The following is a 19,720-nucleotide window of genomic DNA, read 5'->3' on the forward strand; positions in this document are numbered from 1 at the left end:
CCTGAGGGTGATCATCTCTCCTTTGCCCAGAGGAGAAGAGGCCATCGAACAGAGCATCACTGACACGCTCTTAGAGATCTGGGACAAAGTTTCAGCCTGTTTCCTCATCTGCGTTTCTCCTACAGTGGGTGTGAGGCTGAATGGGGCTCCCAGTGGAGAGTAGCTGAGCACAGCCCTGGAGGGTTTTGTGGGCCGTGGCACTGTGTCCTTACTACACCATCACGGGTGTCCTTGTTACTAACAAGGCCTCGGAGCCGGAGCAGGGACCCCAGGCCTGGGGCTTGGCCGCTGCTGGGGACAGCCGCAGGGTTTCCCGAGGGTTCGCGGAGGAGCGGGGCTGGAGGAATGTTCCCCACACGTCAGGCCCTGGAAAAACAAACACGGAGATGGGCCTCGTGCCCTTTCCAGGCGTGCGCGCCTGCACACACGGAGCTCTGTTTGTTTGCTTTTTGGCAAAAGCGTGTGGATTTGTATCAGCATCCCCCAGGGACAGGGCCTGGGGCAGGACAGGGCAGGGCCCACGCGAGAGAATGTGCACGTGTGTGTGTGCTGGGGTGGGAGCAGGCCCATGGTGCTGTGTACGTGTGTGTGGGCGCACGCGCATGTATGTGCGCATGCATGTACGCGCATGTCTGTCTCACGCGGCTGGGGAGGGCACGTCTGAGGCGTGCCTTCCACCCTCCTGCCCCATACCTTCCTTTCAGTGCGGCAAGCCTCTCACTTCGCTGTCTCTTTCTTTTTCCTCTCCTCCTCCATTTCTTTAACCTGGCAACTGTCCGTGGCAGCACCAAGGTATGGTCGTCTCTTTCTGCTTGCCCCTCCCCATGAGGTCCCTGGGTCTGCAGTTGGACTGGCCTGTCCTCAGGCTGGCAAGGACAGAGTGGCCTGAGGTCTGGGGTGGGGGAGGGGGGCAGTTCCACATGGGCATGTCTGACAGGGACATAGTAGTCCCTTGTACCGAATGGGAGAGGCACCACATCCCCCAGACACCTTCCGGTCCCCTGCAGTTGCTGGAGGCCAGAGGACTATGAGAAATAAGAACCACTACGTATATTCAAAAAAGGACACCTTAGGGATGGATTGTTTCAAGTCCCAGCAGGAGCCCCTAAGGGAAAGCACAGAATTCAGTTAGAGCGACTCCCTGGGTCAGTTCCTGAGACCTGAGATGAATCAGAAGGGACCATTCCCCAAGGAAATGCACCACCTGATGGAGGCCACTGAACAAAGCCAGCAGTGCTGGGTGCACAGTGGTGCCCTTGGGAAGATCGGGAGTTAGAGGCAGAAAAAAGACTCTAAGAGAGCTGGGTGGGTGGGCTCACAAGGACAGGGGCAGGAGGAGGGTGAGAACTTCACAAGTCACAGTGGGCACTCAGTGCCAGGAAATGGGCTGTGTCTGAGGGCACAAGGGAGCCATGGAGGGATTTTCAAAGGTGAGAGCATGGCCAGGTCTGTGAGGAAGGCTATCTGGCTGTGGTGGAGGGGAGATTGGAGGCATGAAGGGCAGCATGAGGCTCAGGCAGGAACAGGGGAGGTCGTAAAGGGTGTAGATTGGTTCTAGATGAGCACTGGGGCCCCTAAGAGGAAGAGCACAAAGGGCACAGGCCTCCAGCTTCCCCAGGTCTGTGTGGAGATCCAGCTATCCCCTGCTTCCCGTGATCATCAGAATGAGGACCTGGTTTCCTCTTGGTCCAGAGAGCAGTCTGGGGTCTCTGGACACACTGCAAGATGTGATTAGTCACTCCCAGCCTGGGTCCCTGCCGTACTCAGCCTGGCCCTGTGCTGGCCCCTCTCTTCCCCTCCCCCTCCCCCTCCTCTCCAAGGCTGCCACCTCACAGTACTCCTTGTCCCCCGCACCTTCTCGGCAGCTGTGGGCTCAAAGGGTATACTCTTCTCAGAGCCCCTGTCAGAGCTGCGCGAATCCTTAGAACTCAGTTGGCCCCATTCTGCAGGGGAGAAGAGTGAGGTTCAGAGATGGAAGGCGACTTATCTGAGGTCCCAGCACGAGGGTAGAATGAAGACACAACCCCTCCTTCACTATGAGGCCCATGGGCAGGGCCGGCAGAGTCGGCTCCCTCCTGGCTGGGGACACAGTGGGAGGGACAGGGTGTGAACCTGCAGCCTGACAGGCCTGCAGCCATTGCAGGTCACACAGCATGACCTTGGGCCTGGCAGATGGCCCTGACTCACCCCTCTGCCTCCCCTCTGGTGTTACAGAAGCCGTATGCCTGTCAGATCCCTGGCTGCTCCAAGCGCTACACGGACCCCAGCTCCCTCCGCAAGCACGTGAAGGCCCATTCGGCCAAAGAGCAGCAGGTGCGTAAGAAGGTAAGACGGTCTTCATCCCAGACAGGCCCACCTCTGCAGATGCCCCTCTGGCCTCCCTGATGCCTGTCCAGCATCAAACCAGGTACCCCCGCTCCTTACATGCATTCACCCCTCCACACGCCCTGTCCATTGTCCACCATCTTTCTCCCATCTGGCCCTTGAGTTCACCTCCTCACCTCCAGCCAGCCAGACATCTATCCACCCACAGACCGTCCACCAGCTTCTCTGTCATCTGTCTGCCCACTCACCATGGCTCATTTAGTAAACATAGGATGTCGGGTCCTGTGTAGGCATCGAGGATGCAAAAATGGAAAACTGTGGTGCCCACCTTCAGTGGGGACCTGGCAGGGAGAGACAGACATAAAGAGAGAATTCTGTATAATATAATAAGGATGACAATAGAAGTATGCAGAGAATAGTCAGGGGCACAGAGAAGGGGGCCTTGGCCTGTCGCCGTGGGAGCAAGAGAGTCCATGGAAGAAATGACACGGGGGAGGGACAGGAGCCAGCCTGCCCCTGGCCTTGGGCACATCTCTTAGTGCCTTTCTTCTTCATATCCCTCAACTGTCAGGTGGGGGCAACAGAGGACTTGCTTCAGAGGGTTGCCCTGAGGATTAGATGAGTAAATATATGTGAAGGGTGTAGAACAGTACTTGGTCTAAAGTCAAAGCTCAGAAAAGAAGTTGGTACATGTTGTCATTAAAGTTTGAAGGAGTAAGCAATGGGCAGGCGAAGACAGTAAGGAAAGTGTCCCCGAGAGTGACTGAAGCTGGAAACTAGGCACCTTGCCTGTCTGAGGCCGAGCAGCCACTCAAGAAGGAGAGGAGGCCTGCGGGGAGCAGTCATGACAGGCCCAAAGCTCTGCCGAGGAGGACAGTGGGTGCCATCGAGGGATTTTTAAGCAGAGAAGGGACATGTCCCCTTGAAAGATGGCTCTGGGGGCCGTATGGAGAATTGGTTGGGGCTTGTTGGAGGGAAACCTGAGGTAGGGAAGCTACTGTTGGGAAGCAGAAGAGGTGGTGGGGGCTGGCCTGGGGCAGAGCGGAATGAGAGGGGGAGAAGGGGGAGGGCAGAGGAATAGCAGAAGCAGACTCTGGGGGGCAGGACGGGGGTGGCCCCCTTCGCCAGGACAGAGGGTCTGAGAAAGAAGCAGGCTTGCAGGAGAGAGCATTGAGTTCTGTTTTGGACAAGGAGTGTGTGAGCCCCAGAGGGACCCAGTGCAGCGGGAGGATGGGACAGCTACTTGGGGCAGAGCCCACCTCCGGCTTCATCCCACATCTCCAGAAGAGCACCAGGGCCATGTGTGGTGGGTACTGGAGTGTGAGGGAGGACGGGGGTGGCAAAGGGAAACACCAGGACCAATCCAGGGACACCAGCATGACTGCGGATGACAGAGCAGGGAGAACCTATTAATTTGCTCTGCAAGATTTATGGAGCACGTGCTGTTTTCTGAGCTAGAGCTGCGTATAAAGCAGAGAAAGGCTGGAGCCTGGAGAAAGCAGGCTCCTTCAGTCCTGTGGGGCGGGGGCGTACAGAGATGGGTCTGGGACAGGCAGGCATTGGCTGGAAGACATTGCGGGGCCACAGCCAGCCTTGAGGCTTTGGTCTTCATCCTGAAGGTAATGGGGAGCTACTGGAAGCAGAAGAGCAGAGGAGGGACACGGTCGGAGTGTGCACATGAGCTTGTTGGTGAAAACACATCTGTATTCACTCTGGTGAGGGAGGGGCAAACCTGAACCCAGCACTGAGCTTGGTGTTTCACACACCATATCTCATTTAGTCTTTCTGTCAATCTAGGAGGTGGGCAGTTTTTAATCCCTTGTCTTAGACATGGAAACTGAGGCTCAGAGAGTTACAGATCTGCAGGGTTGTGCAACGCAGGGATGACGGAGCCAAGGGTCCCACCCCAGACCTGCCTGTCCCCAGGGCCTGAGCTCTCTCCACTGATGTCAGGTTAGAGGGCCTGAGCGGGGACGGGGAATGGCCCAGGCGCCATTCCAAGGAGGCCTCTCTCCCGAGCAGAGTGGTGCCCGAGGACCAGAATCCTGCCCTGGTTTTCCCAGGCCCCATGCTTGGCTCGCTCTGAGCCCCGGGGACCTGGGGCCGCAGATCTGCAAACTTCCCAACCAAAAGCATCCATTAGGAGCCATCGGGGATGATGTATCTTTCTGGGTAAAGCGACCCTTGTATTATGACAGCTCCTTGGCAGCCCTGCTGCGTTTCAGAGAGAATTAGAAATGCTTTTCTTCCTTAATTCTCCTCTCCTGCTGCTCCTAATCCGATCGACATTGCGGTCTGCGAGAACATGCCTTGGTCCTCTTTTGCCAGAAACTTAATTTACATGGAAAACAGCTGCTGGGTCAGGGAGCTGAGGGCCCATTGGGAAGCTGGGCATGCCTTCCCCAGGCCTGGGTGCTGGCCCTTCTGGCCTGGGAGAGTGGAAAAACCCTTGGGGCTGACTCTCAGCTGCTGTGTGACGTGAGACAGGCTCTCATCTTCTCTGGACCCATTCTGTCCCAGGTAAAATAAGGGTCTGGACAAAGTCTTCATGGCTTTGATCGTCAGGCTTGGGGATTTCCGTAGGAGAGGGGACCTTTCCCTTCCAGGTGCGTTCCTGCCTCATTGCCTGATGTCCCAAGGGCCTCAACTGGCCACCCCCTGTCTGCATCTGGTCTATCTGGGAAGGCAAAGACGTTCTGGGCTATGGAACTCAAGTCTACCTTTAAGACAGCTAAGAGTTGTTGGCTAAAGATTTGCCAGCCCAGGCTTGCTCTCAGCCAACAACCTCAAGTTCATATATGAATGCAGCATGCCCACTGTCCCATGACCGTGTGGGACACAGCCAGTGGGGGTCAGCTGGCCCTTCACACAGTACCTTCAACAAGCTTGTTCATACCTGTCTTTGGGGGGACAGGTGATTGTCATTGCTTATTACAGGCAGGAGAGGGCCAGAGAGGTTATTTGTCCAGTGTCACACAGGGAGGAAGAAGAGATAGAAGCAGAGTTTGAACGCGGGTTTTCAGTCCTTAGCCCTGGACTTTTTCCACTGCGCCTCATACCAGGAAAAAAGGAGGATAGGGGCAACGGGGAGAGAAGGAAAGACACTTCCTGTGTACGCACTGTATTTTACTCTGCCCGCATGAGTTCACTGTGGGCAGCCCCAAGACAGGCCACACGGAGCTTCGACATACTTCTGGGCACACGTGTGAGGCCATGGCTCCTATAGGCTGCTCCCAGCCAAGGACTGAGTGTGGCAGGCCCTGCAGAGAGGCTGATGGCTGGGAGACGCAGGACCCTGGGACTTCCGGCACATTTCAGCCGCTGAGGACTCCTAGTCTAGGAAGCTTCCACCAACCTCCTTCTCCCCTCTTCCCTCAGCCTGCCCAGCTCCCTGTGTTCTCTCACACAGGCAGTTCCCCTGTTAAAATCCTTGTACTCTTAGCGTTTGCTTCTCAGGCCTGAACTAACCCAACGTATACAGTTCACTCCATTTTACAGGAAACTGAGGAGCAATAAGGAGCCACCCTCCTTCCTGCCCTCTCCCCTAAACAGAGGGTCTCGCACAAACACCCCCTCTCCCTCTGCTTGCTCCTCAGCTGCACGCAGGCCCTGATTCTGAGGCTGACGTCCTGACCGAGTGTCTGGCCCTGCCACAGCTCCATGGGTCCACACAGCTGGGGCCCAGCGAGAGGAAGGGCAGCCACGCCCCGGAGCTGCTCCCAGGTATGCGTGCGGGCAGGCAGGGGCCAGGTGCGCAGCCCAGGGGGGCCCTTTCGCAGCCAGCCGGCCCTGCAGGAAGACAGCGATGCTCTGCAGGCGTCCAGGGGCCAGTGGGCATGACTCAGTGAAGGGCACCCACGCCTCTGACATACCTTCCTTCACACTCTTCTGTGGCTCCAGTGCCCCGGGGAGGAAGCCCAGGCTCCTTTCAGCCTGGCGTTCGAGGCCTCACGGGGCCCAGGCACTCCTCGAAGCCTCCCACACCAGCCTGGGCACGGCAAACATGGCTCCCTGGACATCCTGGGCTCCCTCTTGCCTCTGAGCCACCGTATACCCCTGCTGGCCTCCTCACCCCAGCCTTCAGCGAGGCAGCTCCTGCATGTCCTTCAGGCCCTGCCTGAAGGTTCAGGCCTGGCCTCAAACTAAAGAGCCGTGTGCTCCCACCAGGACTCCATACCACAGCTTCCTGTCTCCAAAGAGAAAATCCAGGCTCAGAGAGGGTGGGCGAGTTGGCCAAAATCACTTCCAGTGTATTCAATTCTGTGGCCTAGAGATGGAGCCCCTCAGCCCCCCAGGGACCCTGCAGGCCCATCCAGGTGGACCCTCAGAGCCACTGGTCCAGCCGATGTAGCCTGTCTGTCCTCCCCAGGAAGCCGCAGGCCCGGAGGCAGATCTCAGGCCCAGCAGGAACCCCTCGCTGCCTGCATGGCTTGCGGTCTGGCCTGCGGGTGGATTCCAGCCCACAAGACTTGTGCTCTACCCTCCCCACCCCACAAAGAAACCACAGTATCAGAGCAGAACGCTCTTCCCACCCTCTGGGATTTCTTGAATTACTCTAACCATTTTAGACATTTTTTTATTGTCTAATTTTTAGTGCTTTCCCCGCAGTGTTGAAGGAGCCACAGATTTAAAACTATGTCGAAGCATTTACCAAACAGCCTCTGGAAGAGAAGGTGTTTGCCCTTTTCCTGGGTTCCCTTCACAGAGAAGAGTGCTCTCATAGGTCCACAAGGGCAAAGACACCCCCCCCCCCCAGGAAGATGGATCTGTGGAGAAGGGAGCACACCCTCTTTGCTCCAGCCAGAGGCCCCTCTGCCACGGCTGCTTCTCACTGGGTCAGATTTGCTAAAATAGCAGGCGACAAGAGACCCGAGGGACAGCAATGTGTCAAGGATTCTGAGCCTTGGCAGTAAAAGAGGGCTGTGACTGATTAGCAATGGCTGCCCTGGGGCAGAGGTCATGCCACTCCATCATTTTTATCCTGGGAGGATTCAGGATTGGGCAGGAGGAGACAGTCCCAAGGTCATTTGGAGAAGTCAGCAGCAGATCCAGGCTGGAAGCTTGTTCGCCCAGATACCAGGCCAGGGCCTATCCCAGGGGAAGGGCCAGGCCAGCCACAGCCATTTCTGGAGTACCTGCATGGGGTGGTCACTAAACAAACATCATCTCATTCAGTCCCCATGGGCCCATGCTGCAGATGAGAAACAAAGTCACTGAGGCCATGTCTTGGATGGTGGGGGCATTAGGGTAATACACCTATTCTGGCCTGCTCTGATAGTGAGCGAGTGGTGCTCTCCTCACCTCAAGCCTCAGTGTCTCCCCCAGATCTGCTGTGACAACAGGTGTGACCATGATGTCATCACTTCTATAAACCCACTGTGACAAATAATTTTATCATCATTATTATTCTTGCTCATGGTGAATGAAAAGAGTACCATTTACTCACCCATCTCCTAATAATGCATGGCCAGCATTTATTGAATATTTGTCACAAGAAGCCATTTTGGGGGTTGTACAAGTATATGTTAACAGAATCCTCATGTCAGCCTCATAAAGTACATGCTACTATGCTCTTTCTTTTTCAGATGAGGAAACTGAGACCTTGAGAGGTTAAGTAACTTTTTGCTGATGTTCCACAGCCAGTAAATGGCAGAGGCCAGACTTGAACCCAGGCCATCTGGCCACGGGCTGTGCCCTTAATCAGAGTCTGCTGCCTCCCTGCTGTGGAAGCCAGATCTTACCTTCCTGGGCACCTGCTGTGTGCCAGGCTCTGTGCTGGTCCCTGTCCTCAAGCTGCTTGCAACACAGCAGGGGGACAAGGACCAACCAGGAAACCCCAGAAGTCCTGGATCCTCTGGGTTTCAGCACTAGGTTCCTCCGTAGGCCACACTGCAAATGCTTGAGGCACCGTTGAGAACAGATGTTACGGCCAGAGGTTAAGCACTCGTGGCTGATGATTGATGATTCTGATTTATAGCCTCAAATGGTGCATTTGGGGGAGAGGCCAGTCGGCTCCATGGCGTCCCCCTCCTGCCGCCCCTCATGATGTGGTGACTCCCTCATTGCCATCCACTGTCTGTCCATGGCTTAATATGCCTTGTTCACACACTCAGTAGCCCACTGTGCATCTGTCTGCATGGGCCTGGACAGACAGGATAAAAGGTAGAGGGGAATGGGGCATACTGAAGGACTGTTAGGTCAGGGGAGTCCAGAACGGAAGAGTGAGGGCATGGGAGGAGCTGGCAAGGATGACCTCAAATTTTCGTTGCCTGATGATAGGAAACTCCCAAGAGCTTGTCTCTCATCAGGAAGGCCCAGCTCACATCACAGGAAACCCTCAGGAGGTTTCCTGGCAGGCCACTTTGGCAGCCCCAGGTAACGTGATGGGCAGTGAGGATATGAGAAGCATGAGTCAGCATGGCTGGGGGAGAGAGAGCAGGATTTATCAGGATTCTGGGCCTTCCTAGCTGTCAGGTCCCCAAATTGGCTCAAGATGGCAGGTGAGGAGGTGCTCCGAGAAGTGGTGAGCAGAGCACGCCGTGAGCAGCACCGAGCCAGGCTCCAGCCACAGAAGTCTTTTCCAGTGCCTTCCTGACCAAGCTGTGGAGGGAAGTGTGGTAAAGGGTGGCGGGTGGATGGATGGGCAGGGCTGCCCGTGGGGCAGAGATCCCAGAGACAGAGGTGTAATGACTGCAGCAGAGGGGCAGAGGGCTCCAAGAGGCCCCCCTCCTTTTTTTTGATGTTTATTTATTATTGAGACAGAGAGAAACAGAGCATGAATGGAGGAGAGGCAGAGAGAGAGGGAGACACAGAATCTGAAGCGGGCTCCAGGCTCTGAGCTGTCAGCACAGAGCCCGAAGCTGGGCTCGAACCCACACACTGACATCATGCCCTGAGCCGAAGTCGGATACTTAACCACTGAGCCACCCAAGTACCCTCTCCTCCAAGAGCCCATTTAGAGCACTGGGGTCTCACAGCCAGCCCACAGTGAAGCCTGGACCGCAGGACCCTACCTGGCCGGCTAGGACACAGCCTGAGCTGGAGCCCCAGACCATTTCTTGAGCCTGGCTTTAAATGGGACTTTTTTTTAATTTTATTTATTTTTTTTGGTATCACATGGGAGGCCTGGTTAGCTGCAGTTGAGGGTCTGAGCTTGCAACCCCCGCCCCGGCCCTCCTCAATGCCTGCTAGTAACCCCCTGAATTACAGGCCTGGGCGAGAGGAGTCAGCCTGAGACAGGCTAGCCTTGGAACCCCAGCCATCAGAGAAGGTGAGATTCCTTCTTTTTGTGGTATATGCTCAGACGGTCTTCATGATAAAGAGCACTGGGTTGGATCCATGACGAGCGGAGTGATATTCAAAATGTAGCAGTGGGCCCAGGTGAACATGGCATTGGGACAGCTCTGAGTGTGGCCAGTCTGCAGAGTCTTCCGAGGGCATCAACTAGATGAGTTGATTTCTAGGAAAAGGATGTCAGTTTCTATCAAAATTCAAATAAACGTGGCTAGATTTTAAAAGGGGAAACAAAATTGGCCCCATTTTTTTCAGATGAAATAGAGAAAAACCTGCAACCCTTGCTGAGTCCCTCTCTGGGTCTAGTCCCAGGGTAGGGGTCCAAACTTCCCTCTCACTGGTGAAGGCATTTGGGAAGCACTGGCCTCAGTAACTGCCCTCAGACCATCAGTTAGGCCCCTGGAGCAACGTCTGACTATGACCTAATGTCCCCCATTTTCTTCTTCCCCCACCTGTCTTCTTAACAAGGGTAAGACCCTTAGGAGTAAGAGGTGAAAAAAGGTGGTATCACCTTGCAGGTGTCTTCTAGAGGTTTAGAATCATAGACTAGGGCATGGCTGACTCCTCTCCTCAGTCAGGACCCTTGGGCAGTATACAGCCTCTACAACCATCTGTGGCATCCCTTCCCATAGGTCTCCTAGGCCAGCCTGCCATCTAGCTAGCACAGCCATCTCTATTTGGGATCCTTCACAGTGGACATCCAGGCAGTGCTTGCACATCTCTGGGTACAGGTAGTTCATTTTCTCCAAAGGCAGCCCGTTACCCTCCAGCAACTCTGCTGGGGAGAAGGTATGGCCAAGCCCTGAGTTTCTCTCAAGCTTCTCTCCATTTCAGGATCCCTGCCTGCCTCTGTGGCTGCACAGAGCAAGCCTCTTCATTCCCAGAACAGCCCCAGAGACTTGAGGCAGCCTGCTGCATACAGCCCTCCTGCCCCCCAAAACACGTGTGGGCGCACACATGCACACGCACACAGCCTGATCACCCAGTGCCTCTGAGAGCCCCTGCCCACCGCCTCTGCTTTCAGGGTAGACCTTAGCCCCACACACAGCCCTTCAGCCAGGGTATGAACAGCAGAGTGGGGCCATCATCTCCCCATTTTGGCCCCTCACCTTCGTTAATACGAGCTTGATGGTTTCCCTTTGTGTCTTTCTCTTTCTGTCAGCAGGCACACAGCTCCGGGGCCATTCACAGCCACCTCTAGGGAGTGATGTGTGTTTGCTTTCCTGCAGGCGTGTATCCAGGCTCCATCACCCCCCATAACGGGCTCGCATCAGGCATGCTGCCCCCCATGCACGATGTCCCTTCCAGGCATCACCCGCTGGACGCCACCACCAGTTCCCATCACCATCTGTCCCCTCTGCCCGCGGCTGAGAGCACCAGGGATGGGTACGTACAGCAAGCCAGTCCTCCTCTGGGCCAGCGAGCAGGCACCTGCGTGGGAGGAGGGGGAGGGCAGGCGTCTGCACACACTAAGTGGTCGCTGCTGATCATGAAAATAGCCACCACATAGACAGTGCTTACTGTCATGTGTCCTGCACTCAGGACCAAACACCTTCTGGGCACAATCTCATCAGTGCCTCACGGCAACCCTCCCGGGTAGATGGTCCTGGCACCTGGACTTCGTGCCACCTCACATCGCTCTTGCCTCCCCTCTAAGTGCAGCCGTGGGAAGACGCTGTGCCCTGCCCCGCACCGACCCGCATTCCAGACTGCGGAGCCTCACCCTGGCTTCTCTTTGGCTCGAACCATGCGTGTGGTGAGCAGACTGCCCGCGGCCCACTCCAGAGGGGTTCATGTGGCCCTCGCCCCCTCTGGCCACTGCAGCTGTGGTCGTGGCCCAGCCTGCTGGTCCGGGAGCCCCTGCTATAGGATCATTACAAGAAGGAGTAGCCTTTTCTGTATGCAATGTGGTTCCCATTGTGGCCACTTAATTGGCTGGAAATGGGAAATGTGCTAATTGCTGGCCCCTAATGCTGCCAGAATCTCCTTGCCTTGCAGATGGGCAGAGGGATGTCACAGAGCCCCACCGCCTGCCTGTCCGGCCACTTTCACTTATTGCTAGCAGGACTCCATCAGACTTGTCCCCCGAGGCCTGGCCTCAGCACCTTCCTCCTCCTCTGCCCTTCCTCCCTAAGGCCACAGCCTGAGCCTTGGCATTGGCCTGCCTGTGCCTAGGGCCAGCCTGGCTTCATCACTAAAGCTGTTGTCCAGGGCTCCGAACCAGGCTCCTTCTGCTACTCACTCATGCTTTCATTCAGTGTTCAGTTATTGAGTCCTTGGTGTGGGCAGGCCTTGGGCCCAGTGCTGGAGCCACTGATGAGCCCAGTCCTGGAGAAGCTCACCATGAGGAGGGGAGATAGAGCTGTAGGGATTGAGCACGTGGGACAAGTGCTCTGAGTGAAGAAGCAGACAGGGCTGTGGAAGCCCACAGGAGAACCCAGTGAGCTGGAGGACAATGTCAGGGAAGGCTTCCTGGAGGTGATGCTAAGCTGGGCCTCCAAGGTTAAGTAGGAGTTGGCTGAGTAGAGGCATTGGGAGGACCTAGCAGTGAGAGGATAGACTCAGTGAGCGCTTGGCATGTCCTGGGAAATGTGAACCTTCATGTGGGGTGACCAGGCTCAGGAGGGAGGTTGCCAGATCACGAGGCCTGTGGCAGGGCTGTATGCGAAGGGTGCTGAGCAGGGATGTGGTCACTTTGGGGAGGAGAGTGCAGCCTGCAGTGTGGGGCTGGTTGCCCGGGGCAGCATCAAACATGGATGGATGGCAGCCTGAGCCAGAGCTGGGGCAGGGGCTGGGGGGGGGGAGGGGGGGCGGGGAGGAAGAACACCAGGAGGCATTTGTGACATAGAATAAGCAGGGCTGGGGTGGGGAAAGGAGGAGGGAGGAGCCACCAGAAATGAACCCTTGGGGAGGCAGAAGAGCAGGGGAAGTGGGAAGACTGTGAGTGGGTGGGGAGCCACGAAGAGGCTGATGAGTTCAAAGGGGAACTCAGAGAACCAGGCCTCCCTGAGCCTCAGTTTCTTCCTCTGTTAAGTGGGTATTAAAATACTCTCCTCTAGGAAAGTGGTGAGATCAGCTATGTGTGACATACACATGCCTGGCATTGTATGTGTCATCTGGTACAGGTTCCGAAGACACTACCCATCCACCCACCCATGGCCTCAGGCCACCTGCTCACCCACCAGCCGGCCCCAAAACATCTCCTACCAAAGAAAAATAAGCCACAGAGGCCTTTCCCCACTCAGGCCTGTGCTCTCTGCTCTGCCTCATTCATCACCTGCCTGCCGCCCGCATAAGTGCCAGTCAAGAATTCCTGCAGCAAGGGGCAGAGTGAAGACAAGACCAGGACAGCCCAGAGCACCATCCACCCTCCCGCGCCTGCGGGAGTGGGAGCGAGGGCTCGAGGCCTCCCTCCCGGCCAGGCGCCTAGGCTCTTTGGGCTGGGCTGCAGGAGAGGAGGGCCCTCACGGCTGACACCAGGCCCAGGCCCAGGCCCAGGGCCGGCTTGAATGGGTTTCTTTTTTTCAGCCCCTGAAAAGAGAGGAAGGCAGAGAAAAGGCCTTAGCCTCCCCTTTCTGCCAAAGTCAACAGGGAAGGCCACTCACGGCTCCCCGGTGGTTTGCTGGGACGTTTAAATAGCTTGACAGAATTATCTGATTCACTCAAAACTATGCTAAGAGGGCCTGACTTCATGACCAAATTTATTTACCCTGGCTCAGAGAAGACGCCGAATAGGGCAGTGTTTTCCTTTTTCCCCAACCCCATACGAGGTATGAAGCCCTCGGTCTGCCAAGCCAGTGAGGTTTTATATTAATTTTTATAGGTTCCAATTGAAGCAAAAATATTTGATTTAGGAATCATTTGCATGACTCAGAAGAGGAGCTCCAGATGCTCTTTTTTCCTTTTCAAGAGTTCAGGTAGAGCGCGTAACCTCAGCCTTCACGTCTGCTGTAGAGTCGTGTTCTGTTTAATTTCACTGGCTGTGAAGGTGGCAAATGTGAATTTATGGCAGGTTTGAGACAGGAAAAACAAACTTGGGGAATGCATGGTTCTTCCCCCCCGCTTCAGATCTGGGTCTCCTTAATTCTGCAATGCTGTTAATCTCTGGGCTTTGTAGCTGAGTGATTAAGAAAGCCATTTGTTAGTATTTATCAGCTGTTTGCTGTGTGTCAGGCCCAGTGCTAAGCACAGAGTGCCTCAGAGGCAGAGACTTGGCCCTTCCCACAAGCTCCCAGGGGAGGGGACAGACGGGAAGTCGGGGAAGAACTGCGTGTGTGTGCTGGGGGTGGGGGGGGCATAAGGCAGGTGGACACCACAAAGCAGGCTTGAAGGAGGACCCACCTCCTGGCCACGCCACGGCCCGGCCTCAGCCAGAGAACTGGTTCTGAGGACAAACAGCGTATGCACAGCCCTCTACAGTTTGTCCCACTCTCCCACTGGATGGCCCTGTGAGAAAGACCTAAAATTGTTAATGATGATAATTCACGGAGGCTTGATGAGGATTCAGTTCATTAACTTGAGGCTGAGGGGTACCTACAGTGTGCTGGATGTTGGGCTGGGGACTGGGGACCCAGCACTAAGGCCCCCTAGTGCCGTCAGCATGCTCACAGTGGTGGCGTTCTGGACAAAGGACTGATGGCGGTGCAGCCAAGGGCAGGTGCCCAGGCTGGAGAGAGCAGATGGGACCCAGCAGAGTACAGACAGGGGGCCCACTGGCCTCTCCCCAAATCTTTCTCTGTTTCAGGGAAGGGCACTGAGCTGTCCCCTTTCACACATCGGGTTTTAGAGGGCAGGCAAGGGTACTATTCCTGAAAAGGTCCCCTGTAGCTATGACATTGAATTCGTAGTGGATTTTCATGGGGATGGTCCAAAATCCAAAAATGCTCACAAGAAAATGGACTGTCTGAGCTACCCTCCCCCTTTCTGCAATGCACATAAGTGCTTCGTAGGCCAAGAGCCCTCAGCCTGGTTCCAAGAGCCCCTAAGTCCATCCGACCTCGGGGTCATGTGGGTTTCTGTGAAGGGACCCCAGAGGCTTAGGGGGCAGCATGAGGAAGGAGCCTGGTGTACAGTCATATGCAGCCCAGTTAGATGACCCACATGGGCTTATTTAGTTTTACCCCCATCATAACCTGTGATGTCAATGCTGTGTGGCCAGGCCTAACTTGGCAAGCAGCCTCTCTGAACCCTGGTTTTTTGATCTGGGAGGCAGATACAAGAATTTCCCTCACGGGGTCTGAGGTGAGGCAGGGGCTCAATAAATGGGGATTGTAAGTGCCATGGGGTGTTCTCCTGCTACGGAAGTGTGAGAGCTTTCAGTGCAGCTGTTCTGGGCTTGTCCTCCGAGGGTGGCCAGAGCGGCAAGCACAGAGGAAGAGCGTCAGGACCCATCGGGGGCGGCTGGTGGTTAGGCCCGGGTGATAAGAGTAGTAAGCGCTGGGTGGAGACACAGTCACATCGTGAGGACACCACGGCTCAGAGATGTTAAGCATCTTGCCCAAAGTCATGTGGCCAGTGAGAGCAGTGGGTATAAAACACAGTTCTGCCAACTCCAAGAGCCATGCTTGTAACCAACATTCCTTGCTGATTTCCAGTCCTAAATGCCACATCGAAGTTCTTCTTTACTGATTCCTTCAGATTCTGATGCTCAGAGGACTTTGAAATTTAATTCCAGTTTGAACATAGTCAGAAGTAAAAGCTTCCTCTTCTAACTGCACTGTCTTAAGTCGGAGCAGATGAGGTAGTGAGCTCAGTGTTGCTGGAGGGAAGCAGCCACGTCTCTGGCCCCCACTGCCTGCCTGCCACACTACCCCCAGAGCCTGTCCTCCTGATGGCCATCTCTGTTCTCTCTAGGTTGGGACCCAGCCTCCTCTCACCTATGGTCAGCCCACTGAAGGGGCTCGGGCCACCACCGCTGCCACCATCCTCCCAGAGCCATTCTCCGGGGAGCCAGCCCTTCCCCACACTCCCCAGCAAGCCACCCTACCCGCCATTCCAGAGCCCTCCACCCCCACCTCTGCCCAGTCCACAAGGTAAGCTCTGACTGGGGGCCCCTCCACATACATCCACTGACTCCCTGGTTGCCCAAGAGGAACAAGGCACTGACCTGGGGAGGCAGGCAGAGACTTGGAATGCTGGAGGGCACTGAGGGCCAACCTGAGAGACCAGGAGTCAGGTGACCCTACACACCTTGTCAGGGGCACTTCCTGGAGGAAATTCCATCTGAGGGGTGAGGAAGCATTTGTTCCATTGACAAGGCACCGCAGGGCTCTCCCAGCGGGGGGAACAGCATCCCCTCTGGCAGGGGGGTGGGTACAGCCTGCTGCTTGGAGGAGGTGAGTGAGTGGGCATCTCAGGAGGTGGGGATGGAGGGTAATCGTCCCTTCCCTCAGAGCACTATGTCAGCCGCCAACGACTCAGGTCAGGCACAGCCATGTGAGGCCGCCTCACCCTACCCCCTCTGGTGCCACACAGAGCTGGGAAGGGGCCCAGCACGCCGGGCACCTTCTCCACCCTAAGGCTCTCTTCCCTGCTCTGCACACACCATGCCTGGACAGGACGATACAAGAGGCTGAACAGTGCAGTGGGGATGGTCCCCTCCCTGCCCCGGGTGTCTTCCCTTGGTTAACTCAGCCCGTGCCGCCCCCTCCGCAGGGTACCAGGGCAGTTTCCACTCCATCCAAAGCTGCTTCCCCTACGGTGACTGCTACCGGACGGCTGAGCCAGCAGCCGGTGGGGACAGCCTGGCCGGGGAGGCCCACAGCTTCAACCCCCTGCGGCCTAATGGCTACCACAGCCTCAGCGCACCTTTACCTGCCACAGGTGAGCCCCCCTGCACGCCTCCCTTCCCTCCCAGCCCTGTGCTGGCTGTGCACATTGTCCTGAAGTCTCAGGACAGCCCAGAGGGGTAGAGTCATCCCCACTTTCCAGAAGGGGAAATAAAGGCTCACACAGGGCCCAGGACCCCCCAGAGTTGGGATTTGCATCCTGCCTACCTCCAAAGTCAGTGTTCCTTCCTTGCTGTCCCACAGCAGGGGTGTGATACATGTCTGGACTCTGGCAGGTCTTCGAAGACAGAGAAGACTCAGACTGGGAGCTTGCAGGCTAGTGGATGTTTCCCTTCAAATCTTTACTGAGCCCTGAGTATGTACCAGGCACAGCTGTAGGCCCTGGGGATACAGCAAGGAAAGAGACAAATATTGATCTGTCTTTAACAGATGAAGAAAATAAGGCCAGAGGGGCCACCGTACCAGGAAAGGACAGAACCCAGAGGTTGTGCCTCTTCCTTGTGCTGCATTGTGTCCCCCACAGCGCCCTGGGCCTTCCCCACGCAATGCCTCTGGCCGGGGTAGAGAAACCCAGAGAGAGGGAGGGCTGTGCACAGCAGGATGGAATCAGGCTCAGACCAGCGGGGCCAGTGCTAATCAGAGCAGGGGCATCAGATGGGGAGGGGGGCAGACCTTTCCTGAGTTTCCCCAGCCCATCCCCATCCCAAGTCAGCCTGTAGGCCCGGGTCCAGCCGGAAGCTACAAGGTCTGGGCAGGTGGGGGACCCCGGACAAAGGGGAGCCTGAGACCCTGTGCCAGAGGCCCCTTGGGTGGCTCTGGGTGTGTGAAGCTGGGGGTGGAGGATTAAGGACAGAAGGACAGTAGTGAGGCCACAGATAAGCACGCAGAAACCTGTGGGTGCATCTGCTTGCGGGTCCCTATTCCCATCCCATCCCATGACGCCTGTCTGTGTGCACAGACTGCGTTCGAGCACAGTGTAGGCATGTCTGCAGGTGGCCACGTGTCACATGCACGCACCTAGGCAGATGTGTACCAATCACAGGGTGTGTGCGGGTGGGTGGGTGCGTTCCCTCTGCACACACGTGGGTTGGTGTGTGACGAGGCACTGGCTGCCGCTCCCGGCACTGCTGGCTCACCACCTCATCCTCCACCTGCTCTGTCCGGCCTGTGGCATGCTTTCCTGGCTTAGCAGCAGACATAGATAACCCTGGAGTGGGCAGGAGGCAGCCCCCGCAGCAGGACAGTGGATCCTTCCGGCCTCCCTTCTCCCCTGCTATCTGAGGGGCAGCCCAGCATTCAGCGCCTAGTGCAGGCCCCGTGCAGCTGCTCGTATGGCCTCTGCCAAGCTGAGACTAGACAGGCAGGATTGATCCAGACTGCTGGGGTGGGGCTGTGGGGCCTCAGGAGTAGCTCAGCGTGATCCCACTGCACAGATGGGAAGACTGAGGCCCACCTCATAGGCTACACAAATTTGTGACAGCAGCTCAGGGACAGAGCCCTTAGGCAGGGACTGGATAAGACACTCTCTTCAGGCCCCTCCAGGTTAAAGGCCTCTGGGCAGTGGAGCATGTCCAATGGAAGAACCGGGTGTCTCGGGGCCAGATGGATCTGTGTTCAAACCCCAGTTCCCCCACTTTCTAGCAATATGACCTTAGGCAAATGTCTTGGTCTCTCTGAGCCCGTCTTCTCAGCTGTAAAATAGGATACGGACACCTACCTCACAGGATTGTGAGGGAGATAAGACCTCAGTGAAGCCTTGGTAAGAGCCCCGTCAGTGCTGGTCCCCTTCTATGGGCTTCTTGTGTCTGGTGGGGTGAAGGAGCCTGAAAGGGTAGGGGTGGGCCATGCTCCTCTGTCAGGAGGGGTCAGGCCCCGAGGACAAGAGCTGTGATAGCCCACCCCGCCCTCCCCGTCATTCTTCCCTACAGTCCAGCACTGGGTGACGGACTGCTCCCAGCCAGCCGCTCCCTGTCCAGCTGCCCTGGGCCCCCGGCAGTACAAGGCCTAGAGCGCCTCCTCCCACCCACCAGCTCCCCTGTCTGGACGAGCAGCGGCTCAGAGCAGGCCCCACTGAAGGGCTACTGTGTGGAAGGACCCTGGACAGGAGGGTGGGGTCAGGGGGCTGGGGAAGGATGAGGCATAGCCCTTGCATTCTCCAGCCCGGACCCTGTTCCCTCCCACACCCGCAGGCTACGAGGCCCTGGCCGAAGCCCCATGCCCCACAGCACTGCCACCACAGCCATCTGAAGACATTGTGTCCAGTGGTCCCGAGGACTGCGGCTTCTTCCCCAATGGGGCCTTTGACCACTGCCTGAGTCACATCCCGTCCATCTACACGGACACCTGAAGGAAGGCCCAGCCCGCACCTGTCCTCCCTCCATCGCAGACACTACCTTGCCCACTGGCCATCTGTCCCCACCTTCCGTGCACCCAGCCCGGGCCACCAGGCCGAAGCTCCCCCCAGACTCAGGGTGCTGGGTCCGCAGCGGCCGCCCTGCACTGGCCAGGGATGATCGCCTGAGTCCGAGCTGGGTGCTCAGAGGTGCCCATCAGGATCCGCAACCCGTGACATTCCCGTGCCTTCCTTTTCTCTCCCCAATGGTTTTGAAATCACAGACCTCGTGTATATAAAATGTACAGAACTTGTTTTCCATTCCCCTTCCAATTTTATATTTTGGGTTTTACAAGAAAAACATTAAAAACTGGAAATGAGTCACGGGGGCCTAGTTTTGCCTGTGAGCCAGCGGCGTAGAGGCCGAGACCAGCAGTGTGGCGGAGGGGTGTGGAACAGCCGGTGTGCGGGGCTCAGACACCAGCCCAGGCCCTGGGTTCCGTCAGCGGGGAGAGGAGCCCACTTTACGTGGCCCCCACCATCTGCTAGTCCCAGGACCACACCGCAAGGCAGGTGAGCAGACCAAGGCTAGAGCTCCAAGTGGAACCCAGATCACCTGACCTAGACCTTTGTTTCTGCACTGACTTGTCAGCCGGTGGAAGAACGCACTTAAATTCTGGCCTGTGGCCGGGCCAGTCAGTAGAGAGCGTCCCCTGTCCACAGAGACCTGCCCCAAGCGGTCTGGGAGGGGAGAGGAAATCAGTTCTGAGGGCACCAGGGCTGATCAGAGCTGTGCAATCCCCCTGCCCATCTCCCTCCCATCATCAAGGCCTGTGCAGACGGCTTGGACACTGTCCTGCATCTGGCTGTGTCACCCAGAAGGTCACCCGGTAAAAGAAAGCCCTCCAGGAACATTTCTGCCCTGTCACTGAAGTGAAATGAAACAAGGAAAGTGGCATGTGCCGTATACCTTCTGCGTGCG

At 56.6% G+C, this 19,720-nt stretch overlaps 1 protein-coding gene across 1 annotated transcript in view; it reads left to right on the forward strand.

The window, feature by feature from the left end:
• The window catches only part of GLIS1 (GLIS family zinc finger 1), a 222,672-nt gene extending 203,553 nt beyond the window's left edge, over positions 1-19,119 (forward strand). The window contains exons 6-11 of the mRNA XM_029948153.1: positions 2,215-2,325; positions 5,922-6,048; positions 10,848-11,004; positions 15,472-15,650; positions 16,273-16,440; positions 18,596-19,119. Coding sequence (XP_029804013.1) covers positions 2,215-2,325; positions 5,922-6,048; positions 10,848-11,004; positions 15,472-15,650; positions 16,273-16,440; positions 18,596-18,753 — 900 coding nt within the window. The 3' untranslated portion in view covers positions 18,754-19,119. The remainder of the gene's footprint in view (positions 1-2,214; positions 2,326-5,921; positions 6,049-10,847; positions 11,005-15,471; positions 15,651-16,272; positions 16,441-18,595) is intronic.
• The last annotated feature ends 601 nt before the right edge of the window (positions 19,120-19,720 follow it).

The sequence above is a fragment of the Suricata suricatta genome, chromosome 8 (assembly GCF_006229205.1).
Source record: "Suricata suricatta isolate VVHF042 chromosome 8, meerkat_22Aug2017_6uvM2_HiC, whole genome shotgun sequence".
NCBI lineage: Eukaryota > Metazoa > Chordata > Mammalia > Carnivora > Herpestidae > Suricata > Suricata suricatta.